At 43.0% G+C, this 25764-nt stretch overlaps 1 protein-coding gene across 1 annotated transcript; it reads right to left on the bottom strand.

Annotated features, from left to right (window-relative positions):
- Window positions 1-1618: 1618 nt before the first annotated feature.
- On the bottom strand, window positions 1619-21803 carry NIT2 (nitrilase family member 2). The gene is made up of 10 exons (XM_040484311.1): window positions 21533-21803; window positions 18100-18218; window positions 16498-16618; window positions 15352-15440; window positions 9426-9519; window positions 8839-8913; window positions 7693-7771; window positions 5900-5998; window positions 3681-3736; window positions 1619-3332 (listed from the first exon to the last, which is right to left on the bottom strand). The coding sequence occupies exons 1-10, from the start codon at window positions 21558-21560 to the stop codon at window positions 3241-3243; spliced, it is 852 nt and encodes a 283-aa protein (XP_040340245.1). The 5' UTR covers window positions 21561-21803; the 3' UTR covers window positions 1619-3240.
- Window positions 21804-25764: the final 3961 nt, after the last annotated feature.

Raw genomic sequence — 25764 nt, 5'->3', positions numbered from 1 at the left:
TAAAAATAGATGAATAGATTGATGAAACAGGAGAACACAGAAGTAGATCAAGATAAATACAGCCAATTCTTTTTCCATAAAGCTGCCAAGGCAATTCAATGAGAATAAAATAATCTTTTCAACAAATGGTGCTGGACCAGCTGGGGCGGGGGGTGAGGGGTGGGGAGGGACGGGAAAGAAAGAAATGAATCTTGACTCTTCACTCACACCATATATAGAAAACTAACTATTCAAAATGGATCATAGGACGCCTGGGTGTCTCAGTTGGTTAAGTGACCAACTCTTGATTTCAGCTCAGATCAGGGTCTCTGGTTAATGGGATCGAGCCCCAAGTCGGGCTCTGTGCTGGCAGTACAGAAACCTGCTTGATATTCTCTCTCCCCTCTCTCTGCCCTTCCCCCATTTGTGCTGTCTCTCAAAATAAACTTAAAAAAATGGATCATAGGCCCAAATATAAGAGCTAAAAGTATAAAACTTTCAAAAGAAAACATAGGAAGTTAGTGACATATAGTTTGGCAATTTCTTAAATACAACATTTTTAAAAAATAATTTATTGTCAAGTTAGCTAACATACAGTGTAAACAGTGTGCTCGGGGCGCCTGGGTGGCGCAGTCGGTTAAGCGCCCGACTTCAGCCAGGTCACGATCTCGCGGTCCGGGAGTTCGAGCCCCGCGTCGGGCTCTGGGCTGATGGCTCGGAGCCTGGAGCCTGTTTCCGATTCTGTGTCTCCCTCTCTCTCTGCCCCTCCCCCGTTCATGCTCTGTCTCTCTCTGTCCCAAAAATAAATAAACGTTGAAAAAAAAAATTAAAAAAAAAACAAAACAGTGTGCTCTTGGTTTCAGGGGTAGATTCCTGTGATTCATCGCTTACATACAACACCCAGTGCTCATCCCAACAAGTGCCCTCCTCAATGCCCATCAGTCAATTTACGCCTCTCCTCCCCCCCTCCCCCCGCCACCAATCTTCAGTTTGGTCTCTGTATTTAAGAGTCTCTTATGGTTTGCTTCCCTCCTTCTCTGTTTGTAACTATTTTTTCCTCTTCCCTTCCCCCATGGCCTTCTGTTTTCTCAACATAAAAAAGACAAACTTCAAAAGAAGAAAAAGCAATTAACCAGCCTTCACTGGTAATTAAAAACTTGCTCTGTAAACAATACTTTTTAAAAAAATGAAGACTTTTTTTTCCCTCAGACTTGGAGAATATATTTGTAAAACATGACACGCGACAGATGGTTTTTAACTAGAATATATAAAGAACTCTTACTGATCAATACAAGGATAAATAACTGAACCAAAACAGGGGGAAAAGATATGAAGGGACACCTCACTGAAAAGGATACAGGAAAAGCACAGGAAAAGATGATCAGCACTATTAATCATCAGGAGAATACAAAGTAAAACCACAATGAAATCACATCACATGCACATTAAAAGAGCTAAAATCAAATTATCACACCAAATACTAGTGAGGACGCGGAGCAACCGGGACACTGACAGATAGATGGCAAGAAATAAAATGGCACAGTCACTTTGGAAAATAGTTTGGCAGTGAAATACACATAGGCCCCTGCCATTCCACTCCTAGATATTTACTCAAGAAAAATGAACAATTTGTACAAAATGTTTTCTAGCAGCTTTATTTCTAATAGCCAAAAACTAAAAAGTCGAATGTCTATCAACAGGTGAACAGATAAATACAGTGGACTACCATTCAGCAATAAAAAAGAAATGAGTGATACACACAGGAATGAGTCCCCCAGTAATTACGATGAGTGAAAGAAGATGTAAAAAAGTATACATATGGCATGATTCCACTTTTGGGTTATTATAGAAAATTCAAACTAATCTACAGTGACAAAGCTGATCAGTGATTGCCTGGGAAGGAGAAGAGTGGCTGAAGGGATAACAGCTTAAGAAAACACCAGGGGAGGGTTCATTATCTTGATGAGAGCGCATTCATGGATGTATACATGTGTCAAATTTTACCAAATTGTAGACTTAATTTTAAAACGTCATTTGCCTTTTTCACTCCTGTACTCCTCTGGGTATACAATGCCGGTTCCCAAGGGTTAAATGACACATGATGATATCATCACTCTTATAGCTAACAGAATGTGTGCTTGTGTATTATTGTAAGGTTTTGTTTTATTTTCCAGGATGACAAATATCTCTACATATGTAAACAGTGGTGTGCTAGAGCAGGATTACACCAGCTCAGAGGTGCCCACTGTGCATCTATTTCCAGCTCTGTGTTTAGAGGGGTCATGTTGATAGTCTGTACTTGGCCACAGTGAAAGTATTTATACCAAGGAAATTGGCAAATACTACTGCAACTACTGCAAAATCAGGGCCTTTTTGGGGGGGGGGGGGCCAGCTGGTTGTTAATGTTTATTAGCCCACCACCAACTGTAACATACATAAAAACAAAGTTCATTGGAATCCTTAATTTTTAATTGTGCAAAAGGCTTCTGAAAACCACTAGGCTAAAACCACTAGCTTGCCTTCATCAAGCTAGAAAGTGTTACTAGGGAGAAAAGCAAAAAGACAAAGATATTTTCAGACACTCACCCCATCAAGAAAATCTTTTACAGAGACTCATACTTTAGTTGCCTTGACCAAATGCCACTGCTGCCATTCTTCCACAGGACTCCCTATTGATACTACCTTTTCTCTAAGACCAGGAGGGTCTGGGGTTGATTCATTGGCTCCTTCTTGAATTTGAAGAGCCCCAAGGCTGCCGGGAAGGGATGGGGCTGCCATCTCTTCTAGCAAACACCAAGGGTCCATAACTTTGCTTTCCATAGCTACTCACAGACTAAAAATATAAACTTCAACGTCCTACTCAAAAGAGAGTGGCACCAGACCAAATCTTCTACGTAATGGATTCTAACCCCAGCAGTGAGATAAGCGGTATGTGACATAAATCTATCGGTACCAGGTGAAGCAACCACCAGGATACCAAGATCTGATACTTTCACCAACTGCTATGAAGCAACTTAGTATGGGAGTTATAGCCATCTCCTTTTCCTTCTGCTCGCAAGGCTAGTCTGAGCCCTTTTTAACTATCTAATATGGTGCGAAAAATATCATGTGTTAATGCTCCATCATCTCAATAGAGAGTTCCCAACAAAGGAAAAGTCTGAAATTAGAAAAAAAAAAAATCTCCTTAAAGAATTCAACAGGGAGTTGATTACATTGCAGAAACATCATCCTGTTTTTCATGACATGTTAGAAGCATAAACCTTAGGGCTTTTTCGCCTCCACTGCATAAAGGTCTGATCGCTTCTGGCTAAAAATGGGGATTTGCTGGCGTATTTCAGCCAACCTCTTCAGGTCTGCAAAAACAGGAAAGTGTACTATTAATAGGATATAACTCTTCACTAACCAATGAGAATTTCTTCCCCAAACAGTATAAAAACCACCAGAGTCTCGGCAAGTAACTCAGGAATATAGAGGCCTTGTCCAAAGGCACCCGGTGACCTGGCGGTCCCGCTGGAGTTATTTCAAACCAAACCAAGAAAACTCAACCGGAATTATAGCCCCCAGGGTTTGGCCAGAGAACCAAGGATAAACGAGAAGGTGGCACAAGGGAGCCCCTCCAAGCGACAGGAGCTTCACAGCTAGGAATCACCTCAGACCAATGGGGACGCCAGAGACCTCAACCGTGCCGCAGCAGATCTTACCTATGTCTGAATACACGATGGTCTCTTCAGTGCCAGCCTTGGCAAGGACATCTCCCCTGAAAGAGATTCAGAAGGGAGTAGGTCACTAATGTTTGTGGGTATCAGGATCCCTATTCTTGTCCCACCTCGAAGGCCTCAGGGAAAGGAATCTGAGATTAAAGACAAGAAAGGAGGGACATAAATTCCTGTTCCACCATTTAAGTAGCCATTTGGCCTTGTGCTAAGTCACCTGCACTCTCCATTTCCTAGTCTATAAAGTGGAAATCAGAGCTCTGTGAGGACTTAGATTACGGAGTATGTTCTGTAAACTGCCAGCTGCTAGGAAATGGTAGTTCCTCATGATTACAAACCTCTGAAAACAGAGCTACCTGTTAACAGCGGGAAGCTCTGTCCTGTCCCTTCCTGAGTGCAGATCAGAAAGACCCCTTTCGGGAGGGTGGTCTGGCTCTGCTCCTTCATGCTTTCCGAGGCTGGGGATGGTAAGGTTGGGTCTGAGCACAGCCCTGTGCTGCCTGGATCTCCGGCCTTGTGCCTGTGGTCCCTGGGTCCCTATGTTATTGGGTTTCAGTTTTTGAAGGAAAGGTTTCAGCCTGGGGTCTGGATAGAAGTGGTGTGTAAAGCACACCCCAATAGGAGAGGAGCCTCACACTTAGAAACAGGAACACTCCTTCCCAAATCTGGGGAAAGGCTGATGTGGAAAAGATTCCAGTGCTGAGTCTCTTGGCCCAAAGCAGGGCTTCAAAAACATCTAGTGAAATGAAGTTTCTCCAAAGCACAAAATAAAGTAATCTGACCTAACAAACAATCTGATACAGTAATTGGTTCCATTTCCCAGATGGCCACAAACAAATTTTTGGCACAGATGAGCTACAAACATCATCATTAATGCCACTTAACTGAATTCATTTTTAATCTTTTCTATTTCTTCCCCATTTGCTCTGGCATTCAAAGATCTATCTCCCCCTCTGGGTTAACCCCAGGCAGCTATTCCTGATGTCAATATAAGACTGAGGGCCCCCAAGTCCTACAGGTAGAATTCTGAAAAGAATAAAGTACAACTACTTTGTGTCAGAAGCAGCCAGCCTGATCAGCAATGAAGTTCATCAGGAGAACCCTAGCAGGGAAGCAGAGCTGCCCAGAAGGCCAGGAAGCCTGTCACTAACAAATGAACAGAGGAACTTGAACCAAGTTTAAGAAAATGTTCAAGACAACTTAATCCTTCCAGTCTGCCAGTGCCTTCCAAATCCTAATATGCAGGAGGCTCCCTGGAATCTCTCACTGGTCTTATCTTCCAAGGCCTTCCCCTATCACATTCTTTCATCTTTGGGGCCTAGAAGGTCAGAAGAGAGAATTTCAGACATACCCTAGTGATATATAACCCTTCTCGGCCTTGTTACTGGCATATTTATCCTGAAATTATGTAAATACACAGCAGTATGTGTGTAATCATACAGATGTGTGAGTGGTATGGAATAAATCCGAGTTCTAAAGTCAGAAGTCCTGAATCTAAACACCAGTTCTGGCTATTTTATCCCACGAACTTCAATTTTACCATCTATAAACTGAGCTTAACATAGGAAAAGTCTCGTTCACATGGAGGCCATGTGTGTGAAAGTGCTGTGGAAACCATTCAAGTACAGACCATGAGTTACGTACAGTAACATACAACTGGGTGTGCAGGTGGGAGAACTCCCATGCTGGCTTCTCTAAGACAATGCTTTACACTCTCACAGAGGACAAGGTCACAGTTTTGCTTAAATGAACCCATCCTCCCCCATCCTCTAATCATTATGCAGGGAGCAAAATCCTCACCCTATAACCCATTCCTGCTCTAGAACCAATCACCTAGCTTAAATTTTAACCAAAAGCCAACAATCTGAGAGCCTCTTTTACTGAAATCACCCACCATGACTGCTGCCGTACTTCCCCCATGTGATCCAAGTCTGACTGATAACAAAAGCTACTCAGAAGCTCAGAAGAGGGCTAAGGTCAAATGCTCAATCAAGAAAGACAGCAGGCCCAATTCTTTCTCATGTGGTTTCCAAGTGCAAGTGTCTCTCTCAGACGAAGTGGAGACCTAGGAGGCATGTGAGGATGGGGGGCTGGGAAGGAGCAGGGCTGGTGGGGAATCAGACAACCCACCCCCCCCACCCCCCCACCCCCCCCAGTGCAATCTCTCCCAAGCTCCTGGAGAGCCTTTCCCTGCTTAGCCAACTCACCAAGGACTCACAACAGTGCTGTGTCCCCAGGCGACATAGGAGGCCTGATCATCCCGGGCAGGAGATGCCGTGGCCACATATACCTGATTATCAACAGCCCTGTTGTCAACAGACAGAAAAGAGGTAATTCATATATTATATATTGGCAACATTTTTCTATCCCAAGGGTACAGATCCTTCTTTTAAAAACTGGGACAGAGTGGGGGGTGCCTGGGTGGCTCAGTTCGTTAAGCGTCGGACTTCGGCTCAGGTCATGCTCTCACAGTTTCTGAGTTTGAGCCCCATGTTGGAGTGTGTGCTGACAGCTCACAGCCTGGAGGCTGCTTCAGATTCTGTGTCTCCCTGTCTGCCCCTCCCCTGCTCACGCACGCACGCTTTCTCTCTCTCTCTGAAAAATAAATAAACATTAAAAAAATTCTTTTAAATAAATAAAATGAAATAAAAACTGGGACAGGATAGGCTGGCTCAGACATGGAAGGGAACAAACAAAGCCATGAAACCCTCTCTTCTAAAAGTATATTTAATGCATAAGCCACTTCTCAACTGGGAGTGATTTTGCCCAGTAGAGCCATTTGCCAATGTCTGAAGACACTGACTCTGACTTTTTGACTTTCATGATGGGGGTTGCTATTGGCACCCGGAGGGTAGAGGCCAGGGATGCTATTAAACATCCTACAGTGCACAGAACAGCCCCTATAACAGAGAATGAGCTAGTCTAACATGTTAATACTGCCACAGTTGAGATCCTGGCCTGAGCCAACCTTTTAACATATAAACGAGCAGATCTTCTCTGGTTAATGAGTCAAGGTGGCCAGAGAGACTGGACTGGACTTGCTGGGGCCAAACGCTTTGCAGGGCTGCGTGGCATCTCCATGCCCCCAGTGGCCGCAGCCCCATCATCTCAAATTAGGTAAGAATTTCAGGTGGCAGGCTGGGTACATCAAGCCATCTCACCTGGGAGCATCCTGGGCTTAACCAACAGGTCCACGCCAGGCCATTCCGATATCTCCCAAGCTTTTCCTGCTCCCTACAAGACTGCATTAATTAATATTCATGGTATCAGACACCCCTACCCCATCTTCCACCAAGCGACCAACCAAACACCTCTGCTTCCTCCTCCAATAAAAATTGCCATCCTCTTTAGAAGTGAGAAGAGTGGCCACATCTGGGCAAAGGAGAGGGTAGACGGAAGGGGCAAAGGGGAGCATTCTAGAGATCCAGAAGTGTTCTATATTGACCGTGGCCAGAGGTGCATACACATGTAAAAACTCCCCAACCTACAGACTTAAAATCAGTGTACATTCCTCTAAGTACAGGATACCTCAACTAACAAAACTGTAACGGAGAGAGCCAGCGTCTCTGACCAGTATTTCATGGTTTTCAGCACACTTTACACAGACACACAAGTCACACTCCTTTCCCCTTCCATATTACATCCACCTCAGCCATCTGCCCTTCACCACTCACTCCTCAGCCTCAGGGACCCAGGTAACAGCTACTGTGACATGCCAAAGACACTGGGCAATGCCTGGGATTCGCAGAATAGAAAAACAGTGTCTCAGCAGGGTATTCTAGGACTAGCAGAATGAGGTAAGGCTGGGGTAGGAGAAGCATCGCGATCCAAGCAACACAGTCAACAGGGTGATTCATCCTTTCCCACTGCATCTGGATGTCAGGGCACCTGAGTCAGGGGCAGCATCCTGTATCAGGAAGGTTGGTTCTTCCCCCAAACTGGAAATCTCTGCAACAAGGCAACACTGACACTTGAAGGTGTGCCTGAGATGCTTTCTTACCGGCCTCGTTGAAGCAACTCCCAGTGGGCTGGTCCAGTGGTCAAATTAAAAGCTCCAGGATACACCAACAGCTGGCAGCCTTGAGACAGAACGGCCAGAGAAGAATGGGTGCAGGTTGACACCACCCCACACTCAGTCCCCATTTTGGTCCTTACCCAGTGGGGAACAAACTCAAACTCTCCCAAACCTAAAAAAAAAGATGTCCGCCAAGGTAGGATTCCTTTGGGGACACATACACGCTGCACACAGACATAGAAGAACAGTGCTATTGATGACCGAAACCACGGTATGTGACTTCACAGATTTCTGTCAGCACCATATGGCCAGCTCTGCGTGGCCAAGGACCACATTTTGTAATGCTTTTCAAATGAAATGAGGGGCAGAGTAGGTGCTCTAACACTTACTGACAGAAGTCAACAGAGACCGCCAACGCAGAGCCTGTGCACCCCCCACCTGTTTTGCTGACCAGGCAGTCACAACACCTGCACCCATTTCACTTGAAGTGACAGTCAAGTCCAAATCAGAGTAGCTTGGACAGTCTAGTGGGATGCTCCTATTTGTTGACTACCACAAGAAGAGCTTTCTAAGCTCTCCTTCCTTAATCTCCACCCCATGCCTATGAAAAAATGGAGATCCACGCTGCTGTAAAGATTAAATAATTTACTCAAAGTATCACGTCCATTAAGGGAAAGAGCTGGAACCAGAACCCAGATCTCGTGACTTGGCTCCGTGCTCTTCCAGGACAGCAAGGACACTTGTTCTCTGGACCAGAATGTCACTGACTACATTTCTACTGTGCCCAACATGCAGGACCACTGAGTGTGAAATCATGACAGGCACCATAGACCACATCCTCACTTCTAGTGGGCTCCAAGCTACTCTTTCCAAATACAGTAGCAAGAAGGGTTCGAGGGGCAGAGAAGATTTAGGAGCATGGCTCCTGCTTAGCTCCACGGTGTGCTGAAATGCAACCTCCAAACAGCTGTGCTGTCCACGTGCAGCAACATCTGAGCAGCCGGATGAGGGTGGACAGAGTAAGGCTTCTCCTCCGGTTTTTCTGACAAAGGGCTCCCTCCCTCTACCCACGAAGACCAGGCCAGAACCAAACCTGGAAGCACCTCCACAGCACAACCTCGGTGATCTCACCTCTCTGCGCGTAGATTTGTGCGAGCTCTGCAAAGCGGATGTCGTAGCAAATGCCCAGGCCCACTCTGCAGTAAGCTGTTTTTCAAACAGAAAATGCACAAATGAAAAGTTAACCTCTTTTGCAACATGGCGTGGCAGGGTAAAGCCTCCATTTGAGATCACCAAACAATGAAGGTAATACATTACCCAGGGCCCATGGATGGAGAAAATGTATAAGCTTATGCCTGCTTGGATTTTCCCTCACGAAGACATCGTTTATGTCAGCAGATTAGAAATCAGAAGTTCATTCTAATTGAATGCTTATTGTCTATGTGGGAAGTATTCAATCACAGCCTGACAGATAAACTCTGGAAGTGATCATACGAATAGTCTGTGACCAAATGGCAGAGCAAAATCATGACAAACCCGTAGTTCTCCATTCAGCCCACTATTTCTAGATCTCTGGCCATTCTATACCCTTCTCATTTCTGGTCTTATAGTCAGGGTATGTAAAGAAGTCAGGGAGGAACATAAGAGAAAAAAAAAAAAAGAAGAACGCCTGACCCTCGTCTACTGAGACTGCTGAAACAGGTGAACTTAGTACTTACGAGTATCAAATGTGGAGAAACTATCACCGGGACTCAATGTTTCAGATTCGTGAAATGTAATTTTCCCTGGAACGTCAATATCAAACAGATGGAGCTGCATCACAAGTAATGGATTTGGTTACTTCTTTTCCAGCAGGGTTCACGGCAGCAGTTTACAAACGTCCTTCCATGCCCAGAAATAGGGATGCTCTAAGATCAACTATACAAATAGTAACCCCAACCTGCCCACAACCCAACCCACAAGCTGACATCTTACCAAAATGAGCTCTAATATACAAAACTGGAAAAAATCCACAAAGCGGTAGTTTTATGACACTTCTTTCCTATGTAGTATGCAAGATGATATCTAGGTTTCTTATGGAAGGCAGCTAATGTGTTACTTTCTTATTCAGTATAAATGCTAACTGAAGTCTTCATCACAGAATCATAATCAAACAGACACATTGGCAGGAGAGGTGGAGAGTGGGTAATTAAAAATTGGTACAATTTTCCCAACTAAATGCAGCAATATATAAAAAGTGCAACACATCATCTGAAATTGGATTTATTCAAGGAAAGCACGTGTTAACATGAGGAAATCAATGTAATTTACTACAAATAGCTAACAAAATAAAGGAGAAAAGTCATATGAACATCTTAAGAGGTACATAATGAGCATTTGGCAAACTTCTAAATCCATTCATATTTTCAAAACAAAAGAAAAAACTCTTCTGGGAAGGGTATTCCCTTACTCTGACATAGCATCTGCAAAAGTAAAAAAGGAAGGAACATCATACTTAACAGTGAAACATTAAAAGCCTTTTCATACTGAGATCAGGAACAAGACAAGGACTCCTCCTATTCAGAGGATCTCAGAGATCCTAACCCAAGCAACAAGGCAACAGAAAGGAATAAAAACCATGAGGATGAGAAAGATAAAATTAACTCTGTAATCATTCTCAGATGATATAACAATGTACCTACAAACTCCAAAAGAAATCTACAGCTGAAATTAAGGAGTTTAGCAAGGTTACAACATACAAGGTCAGTACTTTTAAAATTAGTTGTACTTCTATATACTAGCAAGAAACAGAAAATGAAAGGGCATCAAAAACCACCAATTAGGAATAAATCTAGCAAATGATATACAAGACTGTACCCAAAGCACTATAAAAACAATTCAAGAGAATTTTTAAAAGCTTGAATAAATGGTGGGATATACACATTCATGGACTGGAAAACTCAATACTAAAAATATGCACTTCAAACAGTGAGGTTACAAGCACAAAAAGCTAGTTGTTTAGCCCCAAAGCTAAACAACTTTAGATAGAACAGAGCAGCTGAGGGATGCCTGGGTGGCTCAGTCGGTTAAGCACCGGACTTCAGCTCAGATCATGACTATGTGGTGAGCCCCACGTTGGGCTCTGTGCTGACAGCTCAGAGCCTGGAACCTGTTTGGATTTGGATTCTGTGTCTCCTTCTCTCTCTGCCCCTCCCTCACTCATGCGTGCACACGTGCTCTCTCTCAAAAGTAAATAAACATTAAAAAAAAAAAAAAAGAATGGAGAACCTGAAGTTACTGCCTACCTCACAAAGGAAAAAGAGTATGGTGTTTGAGTACAATGAAGTTAACTACTTACTAAAACAAAAAAATTCAACCATTTTCAGAGTAATATAATAGAAGCTGGAATCTCAACAACATAGAATCCAATATGCAATCCAAAATTACTAGACACACAAATAAGAAAATGTTACCTAACTTTAAAGAAAACATAATAATCAATGAAGCAGACCCCAGCCTGTGTCAGATGTGATAATTACCAAAAAGGAGCTATTAAACTAGGCTCAAGGGTATAAGGAGAAATATGCTCTTAATGAATAGACAAATAGGATATAATTAGTAGAGAAATAAAAGTTTATCTGAAATTTTAAAAGATTTCACTGGGATGGCACACAAGAGACTAGGGATTACAGAAGAAAGACTCCGAGAACTTGAAGACAGATGAATGGAAACTGTCCAAGCCAAAGAAGATAGAGGAAAAAGGTTGGAAAAACAAAAAACTGGAGTCTTGGAAACCTGGTTTGGTAGAACAGTATCAAAATTGAAGTCCAATAAGAAGAGAATGGAACAGAAAAGCATTTAACAGAATAATGCCCCAACAGGACGAAAGAGTTAAATTTACACATTAAAGAAGCACAAAGCAGGGCTCTGGGTGGCTCAGTCAGTTAGGCGTCTGACTTCAGGCTCAGGTCATGATCTCACAGTTTATGAGTTCGAGCCCTACATCGGGCTCTGTGCTGACAGCTGAGAGCCCGGAGCCTGCTTCAGATTCTGTGTCTCCCTCTCTCTCTGCCCCTCACCTGCTCACACACTCTCTCTCTCTCTCAAAAATAAGTTTAAAAAAATTTTTTTTAAATAATAAATAAGCACAAAGCAAGAGAAATAAAAAGAAAACTGTATCTACATAGGCACATCAGAGTCAAAACACTGAGAAGTAAAGATTATGGAAAACATTTTGAAGGCAGACAGAAAAAAACCACAAATTACATACAGAACAACAATACAAATCACCACCGAATTCTTATTAGAAAAATGCTTAAAAAGAGGCTAGGAAATACATGAAAAACATTGCTCAAATTGCTAGGAGAGAAAAGAAAACTGTCAACCCAGAATTCTATTCCACCAAAAACATCTTTCAAGAATGAAGACAAAATAAAGATATATTCATAAACCAAAACTAAGAGCATTCCTACCTACCAGATCCTCACTACAAAAATTCTAAAGGGGGTCTTTCTGTTTGAAGGCAGATACCAGACAGAACTAGGATCTTTAGAAAGAAAAATACAAAGAAGCTAAATATTTCAGCAAACAAAATAATTTTATCTGAATTTCTTTACATACAAATGATTACTTAAAAACTTAGTGTTTTGTGGGATTTATTATGCAATACGTATGACAACTATAACAGAAAGGGGAGAAGGAAGGAAATTGATCTATATAATTGTGAAGTTCTTAAATTTCATATGAAATAGTAGGATATTAATTCTAAGTAGACTATGAAAAGATAGGGTGCGTATGGTAATCCTTAGGACAACAACTTAAAAAAAAAAAGCAAAGAGGTATAACTAAAAGCCAATAGTTAAATTAAAATGGAATTCTAAAAAATACTCAACTAAACCAAAAGAATGCTGGTAAGAGGAACAAAGAAAAAAAAACACTAAAATGTCTAATGCCTAAATCAAACCATATCAATAATTACATTAAATATAAGTGAAGTCAGTGCTCCAGCTGAGAGGCAGAAATTGTCAAAATGAATAAAACAACAAGACCCAACTGTATGCTAGCTACAAGAGAATCATTTTAATTATAAAGATACACTGGACTTCGAGCTGTATTACAAAGCTGTAATCATCAAGACAGTATGGTACTGGCACAAAATCAGAAACTCAGATCAATGGAACAGAATAGAGAACCCAGAAATGGACCCACAAACGTATGGCCAACTAATCTTTGACAAAAGCAGGAAAGAATATCCAATGGAATCAAGACAGCTCTTCAGCAAATGGTGCTGGGAAAACTGGACAGCGACAGGCAGAAAAATGAACCTGGACCACTTTCTTACACCATACACAAAAATAAACTCAAAACGGATGAAAGACCTTAATGTAAGACAGGAAGCCATCAAAATCCTCAAGGAGAAAGCACACAAAAACCTCTTTGACCTTGGCCACAGCAACTTCTTACTCAACATGTCTCCGGAGGCAAGGGAAACAAAAGCAAAAATGAACTATTGGGACTTCATCAAAATACAAAGGAAACACACAGCGAAGGAAACAATCTGCAAAACTAAAAGGCAGCTGACAGAATGGGAGAAGATATTTGCAGATGACATATCAGATAAAGAGTTAGTATCCAAAATCTATAAAGAACTTATCAAACTCAACACCCAAAAAACAAAGAATCCAGTGAAGAAATGGGCAAAAGACACGAATAGACACTTCTCAAAAGACAACATCCAGATGGCCAACCGACACATGAAAAAATGCTCAACATCACTCATCATCAGGGAAATACAAATCAAAACCACAATGAGATACCACCTCACATCTGTCAAAATGGCGAACATTAACAACTCAGGCAACAACAGATGTTGGCAAGGATGCGGAGAAAAAGGACCTCTTTGGCACTGCTGGTGGGAATGCAAATTGGTGCAGCCACTCTGGAAAACAGTATGGAGGTTCCTCAAAACATTAAAAATAGAACTACCCTATGACCCAGCAATTGCACTACTAGGTATTTATCCAAGGGATACGGGTGTGCTGTTTCGAAGGGACACATGCACCCCAACGTTTATAGCAGAACTATCAACAATAGCCAAAGTATGGAAAGAGCCCAAATGTCCATCGACTGATGAATGGATAAAGTAGAAGTGGTGTGTGTATATATATACAATGGAGTATTATTTGGCAATCAAAAAGAATGAAATCTTGTCATTTGCAACTACGTGGATGGAACTAGAGGGTATTATGCTAAGCGAAATTAGTCAGAGAAAGACAAGTATCATATGACTTTACTCATATGATGACTTTTAAGATACAAAACAAATGAACATAAGGGAAGGGAAGCAAAAATAATATAAAATCAGGGAGGGGGCAAAACATAAGAGACTCAAATATGGAGAACAGAGGGTTATTGAAAGGGTTGCAGGAGGGGGGATGGGCTAAATGGGTAAGAGGCATTAAGGAATCTACCCCTGAAATCACTGTTGCACTATATGCTAACTTGGATGTAAATTAAAAAAATAAATTAAATACACCTGCCAAAATAAATAAATAAATAAATAAATTACAAAGATACATTCAGGTTGAAAGTAAGGAATTAGAAAAAAAATGTACCATACAACAGTAAGTATAAGATTAGAATGGCCATGGCAATATCAGAGATAAACTTCATGACAAAGATTATTGCGAGAAAGAAAGGGATTTCACAACAATAAAAGGATCAATAGCCAAAGTATTTAACAATCTTCAGTGTATTTGCATTTACCAAATGTCAACTGTTCCCACAGTGATCTCTATTTTCAGTGCAATTCTTTTTTTTTTTTTTATCATTCTAAGTATTCACTTTATTTATTTATTTTTAATTTAAATCCAAGTTAGTTAACATTTAGTGTAATTACGATTTCAGGAATAGAATTTAGTGATTCATCACTTACATATAATACCCAGTGCTCACCCCAACAAGTGCCCTCCTTAATGCCCATCACCCATTTAGCCATCCCCCACCAACCTCCCCTCCAGCAACCCTTAGTTTGTTCTCTGTATTTAAGAGTCTCTTATGGTTTGTCTTCCTCTCTGTTTTTATCTTATTTTCACTTCCCTTCTCTTATGTTCATCTGTTTTGTGTCTTAAATTCCACATACAAGTGAAGTCATATGTTTGTTTTTCTCTGACTTATTTTGCTTAGCATCATACACCCTAGTTCCATCCACATTGTTGCAAATGGCAAGATTTCATTCTTTTTGATCACTAATATTACATTGTATGTATGTGTGTATACATATGTATATATATATACATGTGTATATATATATATACACATATATATATACAGATATAGATATAAATATATATATACATATATACCACATCTTCTTTACCCATTCATTAGTCGATAGACATTCGGGCTCTTTCCATACTTTGGCTATTGTCAATAGTGCACTATAAACACTGGGCAATTCTAATCAAAATTCCTACAGATTTTTCCTTTGCTGAAACTGACAGGCTAAGTCTAAAATTTATATCAAAATGCCAACAGCCAAGATTTGACAAGTTGACTATACCAACTAGTCAAATGCCCCACATGTGTAAAATTTGATGAGAGGAACTAGGGGATTTCACAGCAAATTCTCAAGAGGTAATGAGGCTTGGCACATTCCCTACTGACCTTTCTGTACTTTATCAGTAAAGTTCCATCAGGCCCAAACACAGCACAGGTGTTGTAGAATTTCCCAGCATCCTCTTCAGGAACAGAACCTTTCATTGAGAAGAGAAACACAGGAGCAAAGAAAATATTCTGAATAAAGCACTCTTGTATGATAACAAGACAAACACTTGACAAACTGTCACTTGGGTCCAACAATAAAGCATACTATCTTCTAAGGGTTATTTAATTATGTTCTTTTTTGTCTTCTTTAACATGATGTTTCAGAAACAAACTCCAGAGTAGAGATGAAATGTAATTAAGTCAGATGCCAAAGACAGGTTCAAAAATAACCAAACTGTTTCTGAATTCTGCTTTGATCTTGAGCTACAAGATCTGTTAATCTATAACACTAGAGAAACACAGAGGATTCACTGTTGCTCAACTTCAAATCACCAGGTCCTGCAAAGTAATTGTATCCCCATTAGGCCTCATGATGGGAATGGAAGCCAATCCTGCCATCACTGAATGTAGTTCCCGCATTTCTTTTTTCTTGCTTGTCTTTTCTTCACCTCTCATCTGTTTCTAATTCTTTTAACATGTCATAACAGAGAATAATTGTGTTTGCTAGATCTATTGAACGGCTTTACTGTACTGATTTTTATTTAAGCAAATATTTTAAAAATTTATTTTGAAACCACATTTATTTCAAAACCATACTTCTAAAGCTACCTTGATATATGTGGCCTCTTTATGAGAAAACAAAATTTCCTAACATTGTATTAGTATAATGAAAGACACTCCAATACAGTGTTTTCTTTCCACATTTCCACCTGCCCTGTATTCCCATTCCTTCTCCAGGGAAAATTCATCATTATCAGTTTGGTGCGTCTTTATACCATACTTACTATGTGCTACATATACAAACACATATGAAAATATATAACCTTTTGTGGCAGGGATTAATCTGAGAGTGCCTGTTCATATCATACGGAACGTGCTTCTTCCACATAACTGTGTCTTGAACATTTTTCCACATGATTATGTAAGATCCACCTCATTCTTTCAATGTCTGACTTACATGCTTTGTATTTCATTGCTTAAATGAAACAAAAATTATTTGGATGTTTCTCATGTTTAGGTCATTATACCTTGAGGGTAGGAAGTTACCTCCAATGAGATATATGCTGCACTCCTTTGCTACTTCAGAAAGCTTCTGTGTAGATTCACCAGGAATTTTCTCAGCATATTGGGGAAAATATTTCGTGCCATATGGACAATTAAAGCATTCCTAGAATAATGTTGGCAGAGAAAAGGGGGGGGGGGGAAACCGTGAAAATAGCCCACCCATTTTAAACTTAAACTCAGAAGACACAGCTGCCTCTTTTAGCCCTGCTCTCAAAAGGGTAAAACACAGCCGATAAGAAAAACACTGGCATCCTAGCCTGTGGCCCCGAGCCGAACTTGACAGCTGGCTCAGGTTGGGCCAGAGGACACAAGTCATGTGTGCTCTCTCAGATCCCTGTCACCCCAGCAAATCCGCCTCTCCCTCGGTGTCCGCAGAACTCTGAGTTCCCACCCTGGGCACCTGAGCCCCATGACAATTGGGTTTAATCATAGGACTTCGGGTGTTAGAATGAATCCATTGGCTCAAAACTATATTATTAACTATGTAAAGCAATAAAGCCTGTGTTTGAAAAAATATAGAAATCTCTCATTCTCCAGGATATGCTATCTGCCACAGCTCTGTGAGAAAAGAAAAGCAAAAACTAGACTTTGATTCTAATTCATCATTCACTGAGACTGTGCACCAGGCACTGTGCTAGCAAACTCAAACCTGAGGATCATCAGCTTATACAACACACGTTAGAGAGGGCACATGCAGAATTAGGTGCTTTCATTCTCGCTCCTGGCAACTTAAAGCAACAAGTGACCGTGATCAGGGTACAGGCGAGTCCCATAACTGTGGCCATAAGGAAGACTGGATTCACATTAAGATCTCAAGCTCCCTTGTTAAAGATTCTGACTCACTGGCCACATCTGTGATGGACTGGAGCCTAAAACATAAGGTGGCCCTGAAAATTCTCTAGTCAATCTAAGCAGGGTTTACAAAGGGCCACCTCCTCCCCACAGCGCAAAAGGGAGAGAGGAAGAGGGGGCTGTCTGGAATAGTTCAACCACTGATCCCAGTAGTCCTTTGCCCCAAAATGCAGTATAGGCATGTCTTAGCATGAGCAGAACCCAGCTCTGGGCCAACACTACACCTGCTGACAAGCAAATGTGGTGCAACCTTTACCTGGTTCTGTTCTAAAAGCAATCACCTAGGAAATACATGCAGAGCCCTACTGGCTTACTACAGGCTACCATATTTAGGAAGATACTGCAGGCTTCCTAAATGTCTCTAGTAATTTCCAGTTTTCAACCATTTGCTAAAAATGTTGGAGCCTTAGCACTACAATCAGTTATGTGTGCCATGGTCCTGGAAAGACTTACTTATACAAGGAAAGAAGGGAAGTATCCAAGGCACTGAGTATTCTATCTTTAAGTAAGCCACACAACTTACCAGGATTCTGAACACGATAGATGATCCCAAAGAGCTGTAAACACGCTGGCACATCCTATCACAAAGACCCTTAAACATGGAACAATCCTGGGGACCCACAAGACCCTGCTGGACCCCAGGACACAAGAAGACAACGAGAGGTGGCAGCCAGTATTCTACTGGATCAGAAGTTCCCAGAGGGCAGTGGCCACCTCCGCCTCCATACTTACTGGCAGAGAAACTATTTTGGCTCCTTGTGTTGCTGCCTCCCTCACGAGGCCACAAGCTCGAGTGAGGTTATCTGATTTGATGGAAGAAACCTGAAGTTGGATGAGGGCCAAGCGGAAAGCTGAGGACGAAGATACAAGAAAACAGCTGTCAGAAGACCTGACTCCTGGATCAAAGCAACTCTCAACCAGAGACAGATGCTGCACCCCCTCCCCAAGACATCTGACAACGTCACCACTGTTGGGGTGCCAGTAGCTGCTGGTGCGTAGGCGTCAGGGACATTGCTAAACACGCCACAGTACACAACAGTCCTTCACAACAAAGAATTATCCAACCCACAATGTGAATGATGTGGAGGCTGAGAAACCTGGGGACAGAGCAACACCTCTGGGCGAGGCCTCACGCCAGCACAAGAGCCTCAAGCAAAGCAGGCAGGGCCAGCTTCTTACATACTACTGAGAACACGGCTTGAAGGAAGAATGAACTTGAAGATGGAACTGTCCCTTACAGTTTGCTCTTGGGACTCAAGCTACCCCTGTTCCAGATACGGAGTGCATCTTAGTGCAGGTGAAATCCCTTGGAAACTACCCAATCACTGTGACCTGGGGCGGTCAGCCCAATGGAAGGGGAATTGCCCACCTCCACCTCCCCACCACCAGCTGGGGCAGGGAGCAAAGGTCCAGCCACTGGAGGGAGGGAAGCCTGGCGGCTAAGGAGCTGCACATGTGCTTAGTCACGGGGCAGGGCCCCTGGCCACCTGTGAGGTTTTGCACTGGCCCCATGAATATTCCTGTGCCCCCAAAGAGCACAACATTAAGAGGCAAATAACACCACGAGAGGTTGCAAGGGAGACTGTTAGAAAAAGCTAACAGTGCTTTTTCCTGTTACTCGAGTAAGAGGATCCATATTTTTATCAGGGACTGAGTCCCACAGAGCCAACAAGATTTGCTGTCAGCCAAGAAGGTCAGGGGTTCTTCCAGGCTTATTCCTTCTTTGAGCTAATAACCACACCCTATATGTGCTTTTCCTATATTCTCTAGAGTTCTCTTGTAACTCTTATAGTCATCACCCACTGGTTAATAATTTTTTATATACAATTTCCCGTGTTCAAGTGACTGGTGTGGTTTCTACGTCTTGCCTGGACCCTGATTGATGCATAGTTTTTGCTCCTGGTCTGACGGGAGGCGACATTAAAGGATCAAAAGCACGTGGCAACCTATGAAGCTCTGCAAAACTTCAGGAATCTTCAGTAAAGGCCTTCCCTAGCTTTCCTCCCCCACCGCTGCTCTAGAAAACTAAGTTCTAGAACCTGAAAACCATTAGAGTTCTCCCTCTGGGTATCTGCTGTACTGGTGCAAATGTCCCCAGAAGAGTCAACACCGACAGACCCCGATCTCTGATGGCCTGTTTGGCCCAATGTGAACCCTAAAAGTAGGAAAACTCAGATGCTCCATTCCTTGGTGTATCTTAAAAACAGTGAGAAGAGCTAAATGTAACCCTGAATGTAGCTTGTTAAATAGTTTCAGAATCTGAATGAATACAAAGGAATCTAAAACAAGAAACGAAAGCTGGGATAACTTTGGAGCAAACTTTAGCTGTCACCAGAACATCACACAGACCTACTAAAAGTCTCCACGGTAATTCAGGAGCTGGGCTTTGTCTCTGCTCTGGAGGGATTAAAAGATGAATCCACGATGGCTATGCTGAGAGTTTCCTCTCTCCCTCATCCTATCCAGAAAGTCCTGATCCAGGCTTGGGACTGTCTGACATTCTGCAGATTACCCACTCCACACAGGGGCTGAGACACAGAAAGGCTACCATCGGGAAGTTTCTTGATGTGGAAAACAATACTAGTCAATTCATCTCCTCAGCTGTAAAGTGAAAATTACAATGACTTTTAAGGTTCCTGGCTGCCCTAATATTCATCATCATCTAACAATGAAAGACTTACCAAAGGGGGAAAAAAAAAAAAAAAAAAAAGGATAAAACATAGTAAAGTGAAGGGACCAATGTGGGAAAAGCATACGGAATGTGCCAGGCCCTCTATACATGCAAACATCTGTGAAGCCTCATTAACACTATTTGGTAGATGAGGAAATTGCAGGGGGGGAGGGAAGCTGCGCAAAATCAGTGAACAAAGTCAGTGAGACAATCCAAGCCAAAATCTGGAACTGTAAAGCAGGACAGGAACCGCATTTGTTTGTTTCTGGGTGGGCCGGGGAGAGGTCATGTAACTTGAAAACACTCCTCAAGGAAATCAGACACCATCCCCAACACCATCACGAGCCACACCTCTCAAGCCCACCAGCCTCAGTCTCCTCCTGGCTCTTCAGAGACAGCAGGCACACCCAGAGGCAGGTGTGTAAAAGGACTTCCTTACCCCGATCCTAACATTCAGTCAGCCACTGACTTGCTCCAAGCACTGGCAGGTTAAAATGAAAACCAGAGCACTTGCACAAACCTTAGCATCTAGTGGGGGCCTCGCAAGACCTCAGGAGGGGCAGTTGATGTCCATTTTACAGGCCAGGAAACTGAGGTTCAGAAAGATTAAATGACCTGTTGCCACAGACTGAGGCAAAACTGTATTAATCCAGGTCTCCAGACTAGGGGTCCAGGACACTCCAAAGCCTCATGTAAAAGGATCGGGCAAAGACCGGGGGACAAAGAAAGATGGCTGGAAACGCCCCCTGGGGCTGATCCAGGATAGACTTGTGTAACATGTAATACCTAACCCGAAAGCTCAATGTCCAGGTGCAGAAACAGCTTGTCCAGTTTTTTCTGTTTGGGAAGAGAGCATTCTCCACTGGGTGTGACGGGCGGTGCAACATGGGGCAAGTTAATCAGGCCTCTTACCATACAGCCCAAATCAGAGAAAAACGATGCTTCATTTTCATATGACGGGGTTCAAAACACAAATAACTAGGATACATGCTTTTGCAAAACTCAAGTTAAAAAATCAATCTAAGGTGAATACAGTGAACGCGACACCCCCTGGATAGTCTCGCTTTCTCATGCAAAACCTAACAGCCTCCAAGAATCCCACAAGGCCGAGGTTCCCACACTCGAATAAGTCTCCTAATTACTGAAGGTGCAGTCTTCCGGTCGGGGCGGGGAGAAGGGGGCGCGGAACTTGTGTGCACCCGTCTCCCTCCTCTTCCGGCGCAGGTGAATTTGCGGCCGGCGGTGCCGAAACGCAGCTAGAGGCTCGGGACTCAGGAGGAGCCCTGCAGTGAGCAAGACGCGGACCCTTCCGGTCGCGTGGCCTGGCGCTCCCGAAAGCCTGGACTCCCCGGGAGTGCGCCGGGCCGCGCTCCGCCGCCGGAGACCTCAGCCCCGCGGGCGCCGGGTCAGGGAAGGCCCGGGACGCGGCGGGGACACAAGCGGAGGCGAGGGGCTGAGCCGGCGATCCCTCCCCCGGGCCGCCGCGCTACTTACTGGCCATGGCTCTCTCGAGCAGCACCATGGGCGGCACGGCCTGACCCGGTTCCCTGGGCGGAGAGCGGCGGCCCGGCGAGAGGCGGCGCAGAGCGGCACGCAGGACTTGGTGCGGCCGAGGCTCCGCCTCCGGACCGCCTCCCGGTCCCGCGGCTCCGGGGAGAGCGTGTGGTCTTTCCCGCGCTCCAACACCTGTTTAGGTGTCCGCTGTTGGCGCCACCAAGGAGCAAACCATGGACCAAGGAGAAGCGACGAATAACAACACGCTCCAGTAAAAGGAATGCCTCGCAAGGCAAAGGGGTACATTGGAGTGGTGTTCAACAATTGGCCAGCGAAAGGACTGAACCTCTTGCTGGTTAGAGCACCTCTAGCCGGCAATAATACCGTATATGCTGATTGCCTTGGGCTCCTTGAACAAGTCGCTCTGACGACTGGGGATGGAATGGGATGGAATGACCTACGATGGTTTAGTCACGCAAGACATCAGTGGGATCTGACTAGAAGGCTGCTAGGTCATGGGGGAGAAGAAAAGAGCGACAAACTTTGTATCCTCAAAAATTCAGACCTCTTACATACTGAAATATGCTAATATTGTGTGAGGACTTTTGCATTTGTATTTTTTAGGATTGTTTGTGTGTGTGTCTCATGTCTTTGTGCTATTTGTTGTCAGGTTTGGGGATCAAAAATCACAAAACTAATAAAATCTTGCCTTTTTTTTTTTTTTTTTTTTTTAATGCTCTGTCCTGGTTTTTAAAAGGATACTCTAGAGGCGCCTGAGTAGCTCAGTCGGTTGAATTTCCCACTCTTGATTTAGGCTTGGGTCATGATCTCACAGTTTATGAGGTTGGCCTGCGGGCAGCCTGCTTGGGATTCTCTCTCCCTCTGCCCCTCTTCCCTGTTTTCTGTCTCTCAAAAATAAATAAAAGGATACCCTTAAAACATTTTTGGAATGATTAGGGATATTTATGAACTTGATATTTGATGCTTTAATGAATTCTGTGTGATGATGACATTGTCATTATGCCAGACAATATCTTTACTCTGAGAAGTATTTGCTGAAGTATTTAAGGGTGAAGTGTCAGAATATCTGACTTGAAAATGGTACGTAAAAAGAAAATATGTGCTTATACAGAGACAAAGCAAAGGTGGCAAATTAAATCTAACAGGAGAAAATATAGCTGTTCGTGTACTACTTTAGGACGTTTTTAAAAGTTTTTAAAACTTTCTTAAGCTGGGAGGAAATACATAGCAATTACGGGTTTTATTTTTTTGAAGATTCAACAATCTGGACCTGGCTTTGTAGCAGGAAGATAATAATCTGTTAATTTCTGCTATGTTTAATTAGCCCGGTGAGATTCCTGCGTCAATACTGGCCACTTACAACCTGTCAAAAAAAAGGCCACCCATTTCATTTCGATTTGCAAGTTCATTGGCATAAAGTTGTATGTAACAGTGGTACCAAACATGGCTGGGCATGTTATTGGAACATCGAAGCAGAGACACCCAGTAGGCAGTTGGTCCTAAGCCTCAAACTCCCATAAGTAGGCTGGAGGCTGATTTAGGAGTCATCAGCAACTTAAACTAAGACAAAACTCTGAATATGGGTGACAAGTTGCAAGTGGACTATGAAAGGCACAGGTATAAGAGGGGCCTGTGAAACCTGATAAGGGGCCACCTGAGAGGTAGGAAAACCAGGAGAGAAAGGGCCTTCAAGACCAAGAGTCTGTGGGCACTGTCTTCCCTACGTCGCATGCAGGGAAGCCAGTGACTTGGATTCTAGGGAGGGAGTGGTAAGAAATAATACAAACTGTTCTTGAACTTTCCTTTAGAACTTTCTGGGCATAATGGAACCGCTAGTCACGGTTCCAGTTCTGGCTCTGACACTGATGTGATGTTAATACCTAAGGCAAATCACCTCGTTCTCAGGACGTTTTCATCATCTGTAACACAAGAGGATTCAGAGGCAGAAGGTGAGAGGCTGGATGACCGAGTTTGCACAGTCCTCCTGTCACTTCACTCTGACTCTTCAACCACACAGCTCTGTCTTCACGTTTCCATATTCCCTTTTATCTGCCACTTGAAAAGTAGCCAAAGAATTAAACGACTACACTAAATGAATCTCCAGAGCCCAGATCAAAAGCTGGAAGTGCCAACCATGTCTCACAGTTTTAATAACCATTGCCAGGCTGGTACTGATCAGATTTCTACTTTTACTCCAGAGGATCTATTCCAGCATCTCCAGCTGCCCGAAAGCCATCTGTTTACACGTCTTGACATCAATTTAAAATTTTTTTTTCAACGTTTTTTATTTATTTTTGGGACAGAGAGAAACAGAGCATGAACGGGGGAGGGGCAGAGAGAGAGGGAGACACAGCATCGGAAACAGGCTCCAGGCTCCGAGCCATCAGCCCAGAGCCTGACGCGGGGCTCGAACTCACGGACCGCGAGATCGTGACCTGGCTGAAGTCGGGCGCTTAACCGACTGCGCCACCCAGGCGCCCCTTGACATCAATTTAAACTCAACCATCTGAAACTAATTTTATCATCTCTAAAAGAGCTTCTCCCATGGGCAACTGGGTGGATCAGTCGGTTAGGCCTCTGACTTCGGCTCAGGTCATGATCTCAATCTGTGACTTCGAGCCCCACGTCGGGCTCTGTGCTGACAGCTCGGAGCCTGGAGCCTGCCTCGGATTCTGTGTCTCCCTCTCTCTCTGCTCCTCCCCCACTCATGCTGTCTCTGTCTCTCACAAATAAAATTAGAAAAAAATATAAAAATAAAAAGCTTCTCCCAGCTTTCCTCTTACATATAGGCACCACCATTTGTGCTGTTTTCCAATTCTCCTAACTCCTCATGCCCTCCCCTGGAAAATCTAAATCACTTCTGTATCATTCAAGTCTTTTCTCCACCTCTGGTTAAGAACAGGACCCTTCTTACTTTCCTGCAGTACCCCTTGATTGCTGCCTCCTTTTCTGTCCTTGTGACCACCATTCATGGCTAGGCCTTTCTCATTTTGGGGAGACTGCTTTTAGGCAACTTAACTGGCCTCCTTTCCCTCAGCATCTTACCCTCCAATCACTCTTCATATAGAAGTCAGTCTGGGGCGGCCTAAGTTCAATTTTTCAGGGTGAGGTAGTTATACAAATGACTAATATAAATGAAAGGCTGAAAATTAGAATTGGAATCATCTCCACAATAAGAACAGAAACTGTCAAAGTGGATGAGATCTTAGGGGAATGTATGGTACTCCAAACAAAAGATCAAACTTGGGAATTACCAAATTGGGCTTAGAGCTTTGCACAAATGTCCATCGAGTGATGAATGGATAAATAAAATGTGATATATCCATACAATGGAATATTCTTCAGCCTTAAAAAGGAATGAAATTCTGACACATGCTACAACACGGATGATGCTTGAAAACATCATGCTAAGTGAAATAAGCCAGACACAAAAGCTACTTATTGTAATGATTCCCTTTATCATGAAATGTCCAGAAGAGGCAAATCCACAAAGACAGACAGGAAATTAGCAGCTGCCAAGGACTGGAGGGAAAAGGGGAGTAACTGCTAATGGGTATGAGTTTCTTTTTTGAGCAACCAAATGTTCTGAAATTAAATAATTGTGATGATTGCACAACTCTGAATTTGCTAAAAAGCATTTTGTAGACCCTTCAAAAAGGTGAACTTTATGGCATGTAGGTTATATTTCAACAATTTTTTAATGTTTATTTCTTTTTGAAAGAGAGCACACTAGCAAGTGGGTGAGGGACAGAGAGAGAGAGAGGGAGATACAGAATCTGAAGCAGGCTCTGAGCTGTCAGCAGAAAGTCCGATGCAGGACTCGGAACTTGTGAACTGTGAGGTCATGACCTGAGCCAAAGTCAGACACTTAACTGACTGAGCCACCCAGGTGCCCTGAAGTGATTCGTTATCTTAGGTGATAATTCTCAGGGAGTAGGGAGGGAAGAGGGGATACCTTCCCTTTCATTAACTCAATTTCTTTCAGCCTTGGTTTTCTAACCTTGGAAATACAGAAAATAGTAACAATCTCATAATGTTGCAAACTCTGCAATACTTGAGAGTCAGTAAGAGGTGAGTATCCCATAGTGAATTCTAGTTCTGTACTTAGTGGGCCAGTTAAGGAAGGATGAGCAGCCTTGTAAGTGCCTAGTACAATCAACAAAATGTATTTTTATTTCATACTCATGATTAGTAACTGTGATGTTATTTCA

This window comes from Herpailurus yagouaroundi, unplaced genomic scaffold, assembly GCF_014898765.1.
Source record: "Herpailurus yagouaroundi ecotype Mexico unplaced genomic scaffold, PumYag 162, whole genome shotgun sequence".
In the NCBI taxonomy this organism is placed as follows: Eukaryota; Metazoa; Chordata; class Mammalia; order Carnivora; family Felidae; genus Herpailurus; species Herpailurus yagouaroundi.
This window is presented reverse-complemented; position numbering and strand designations above follow the sequence as displayed.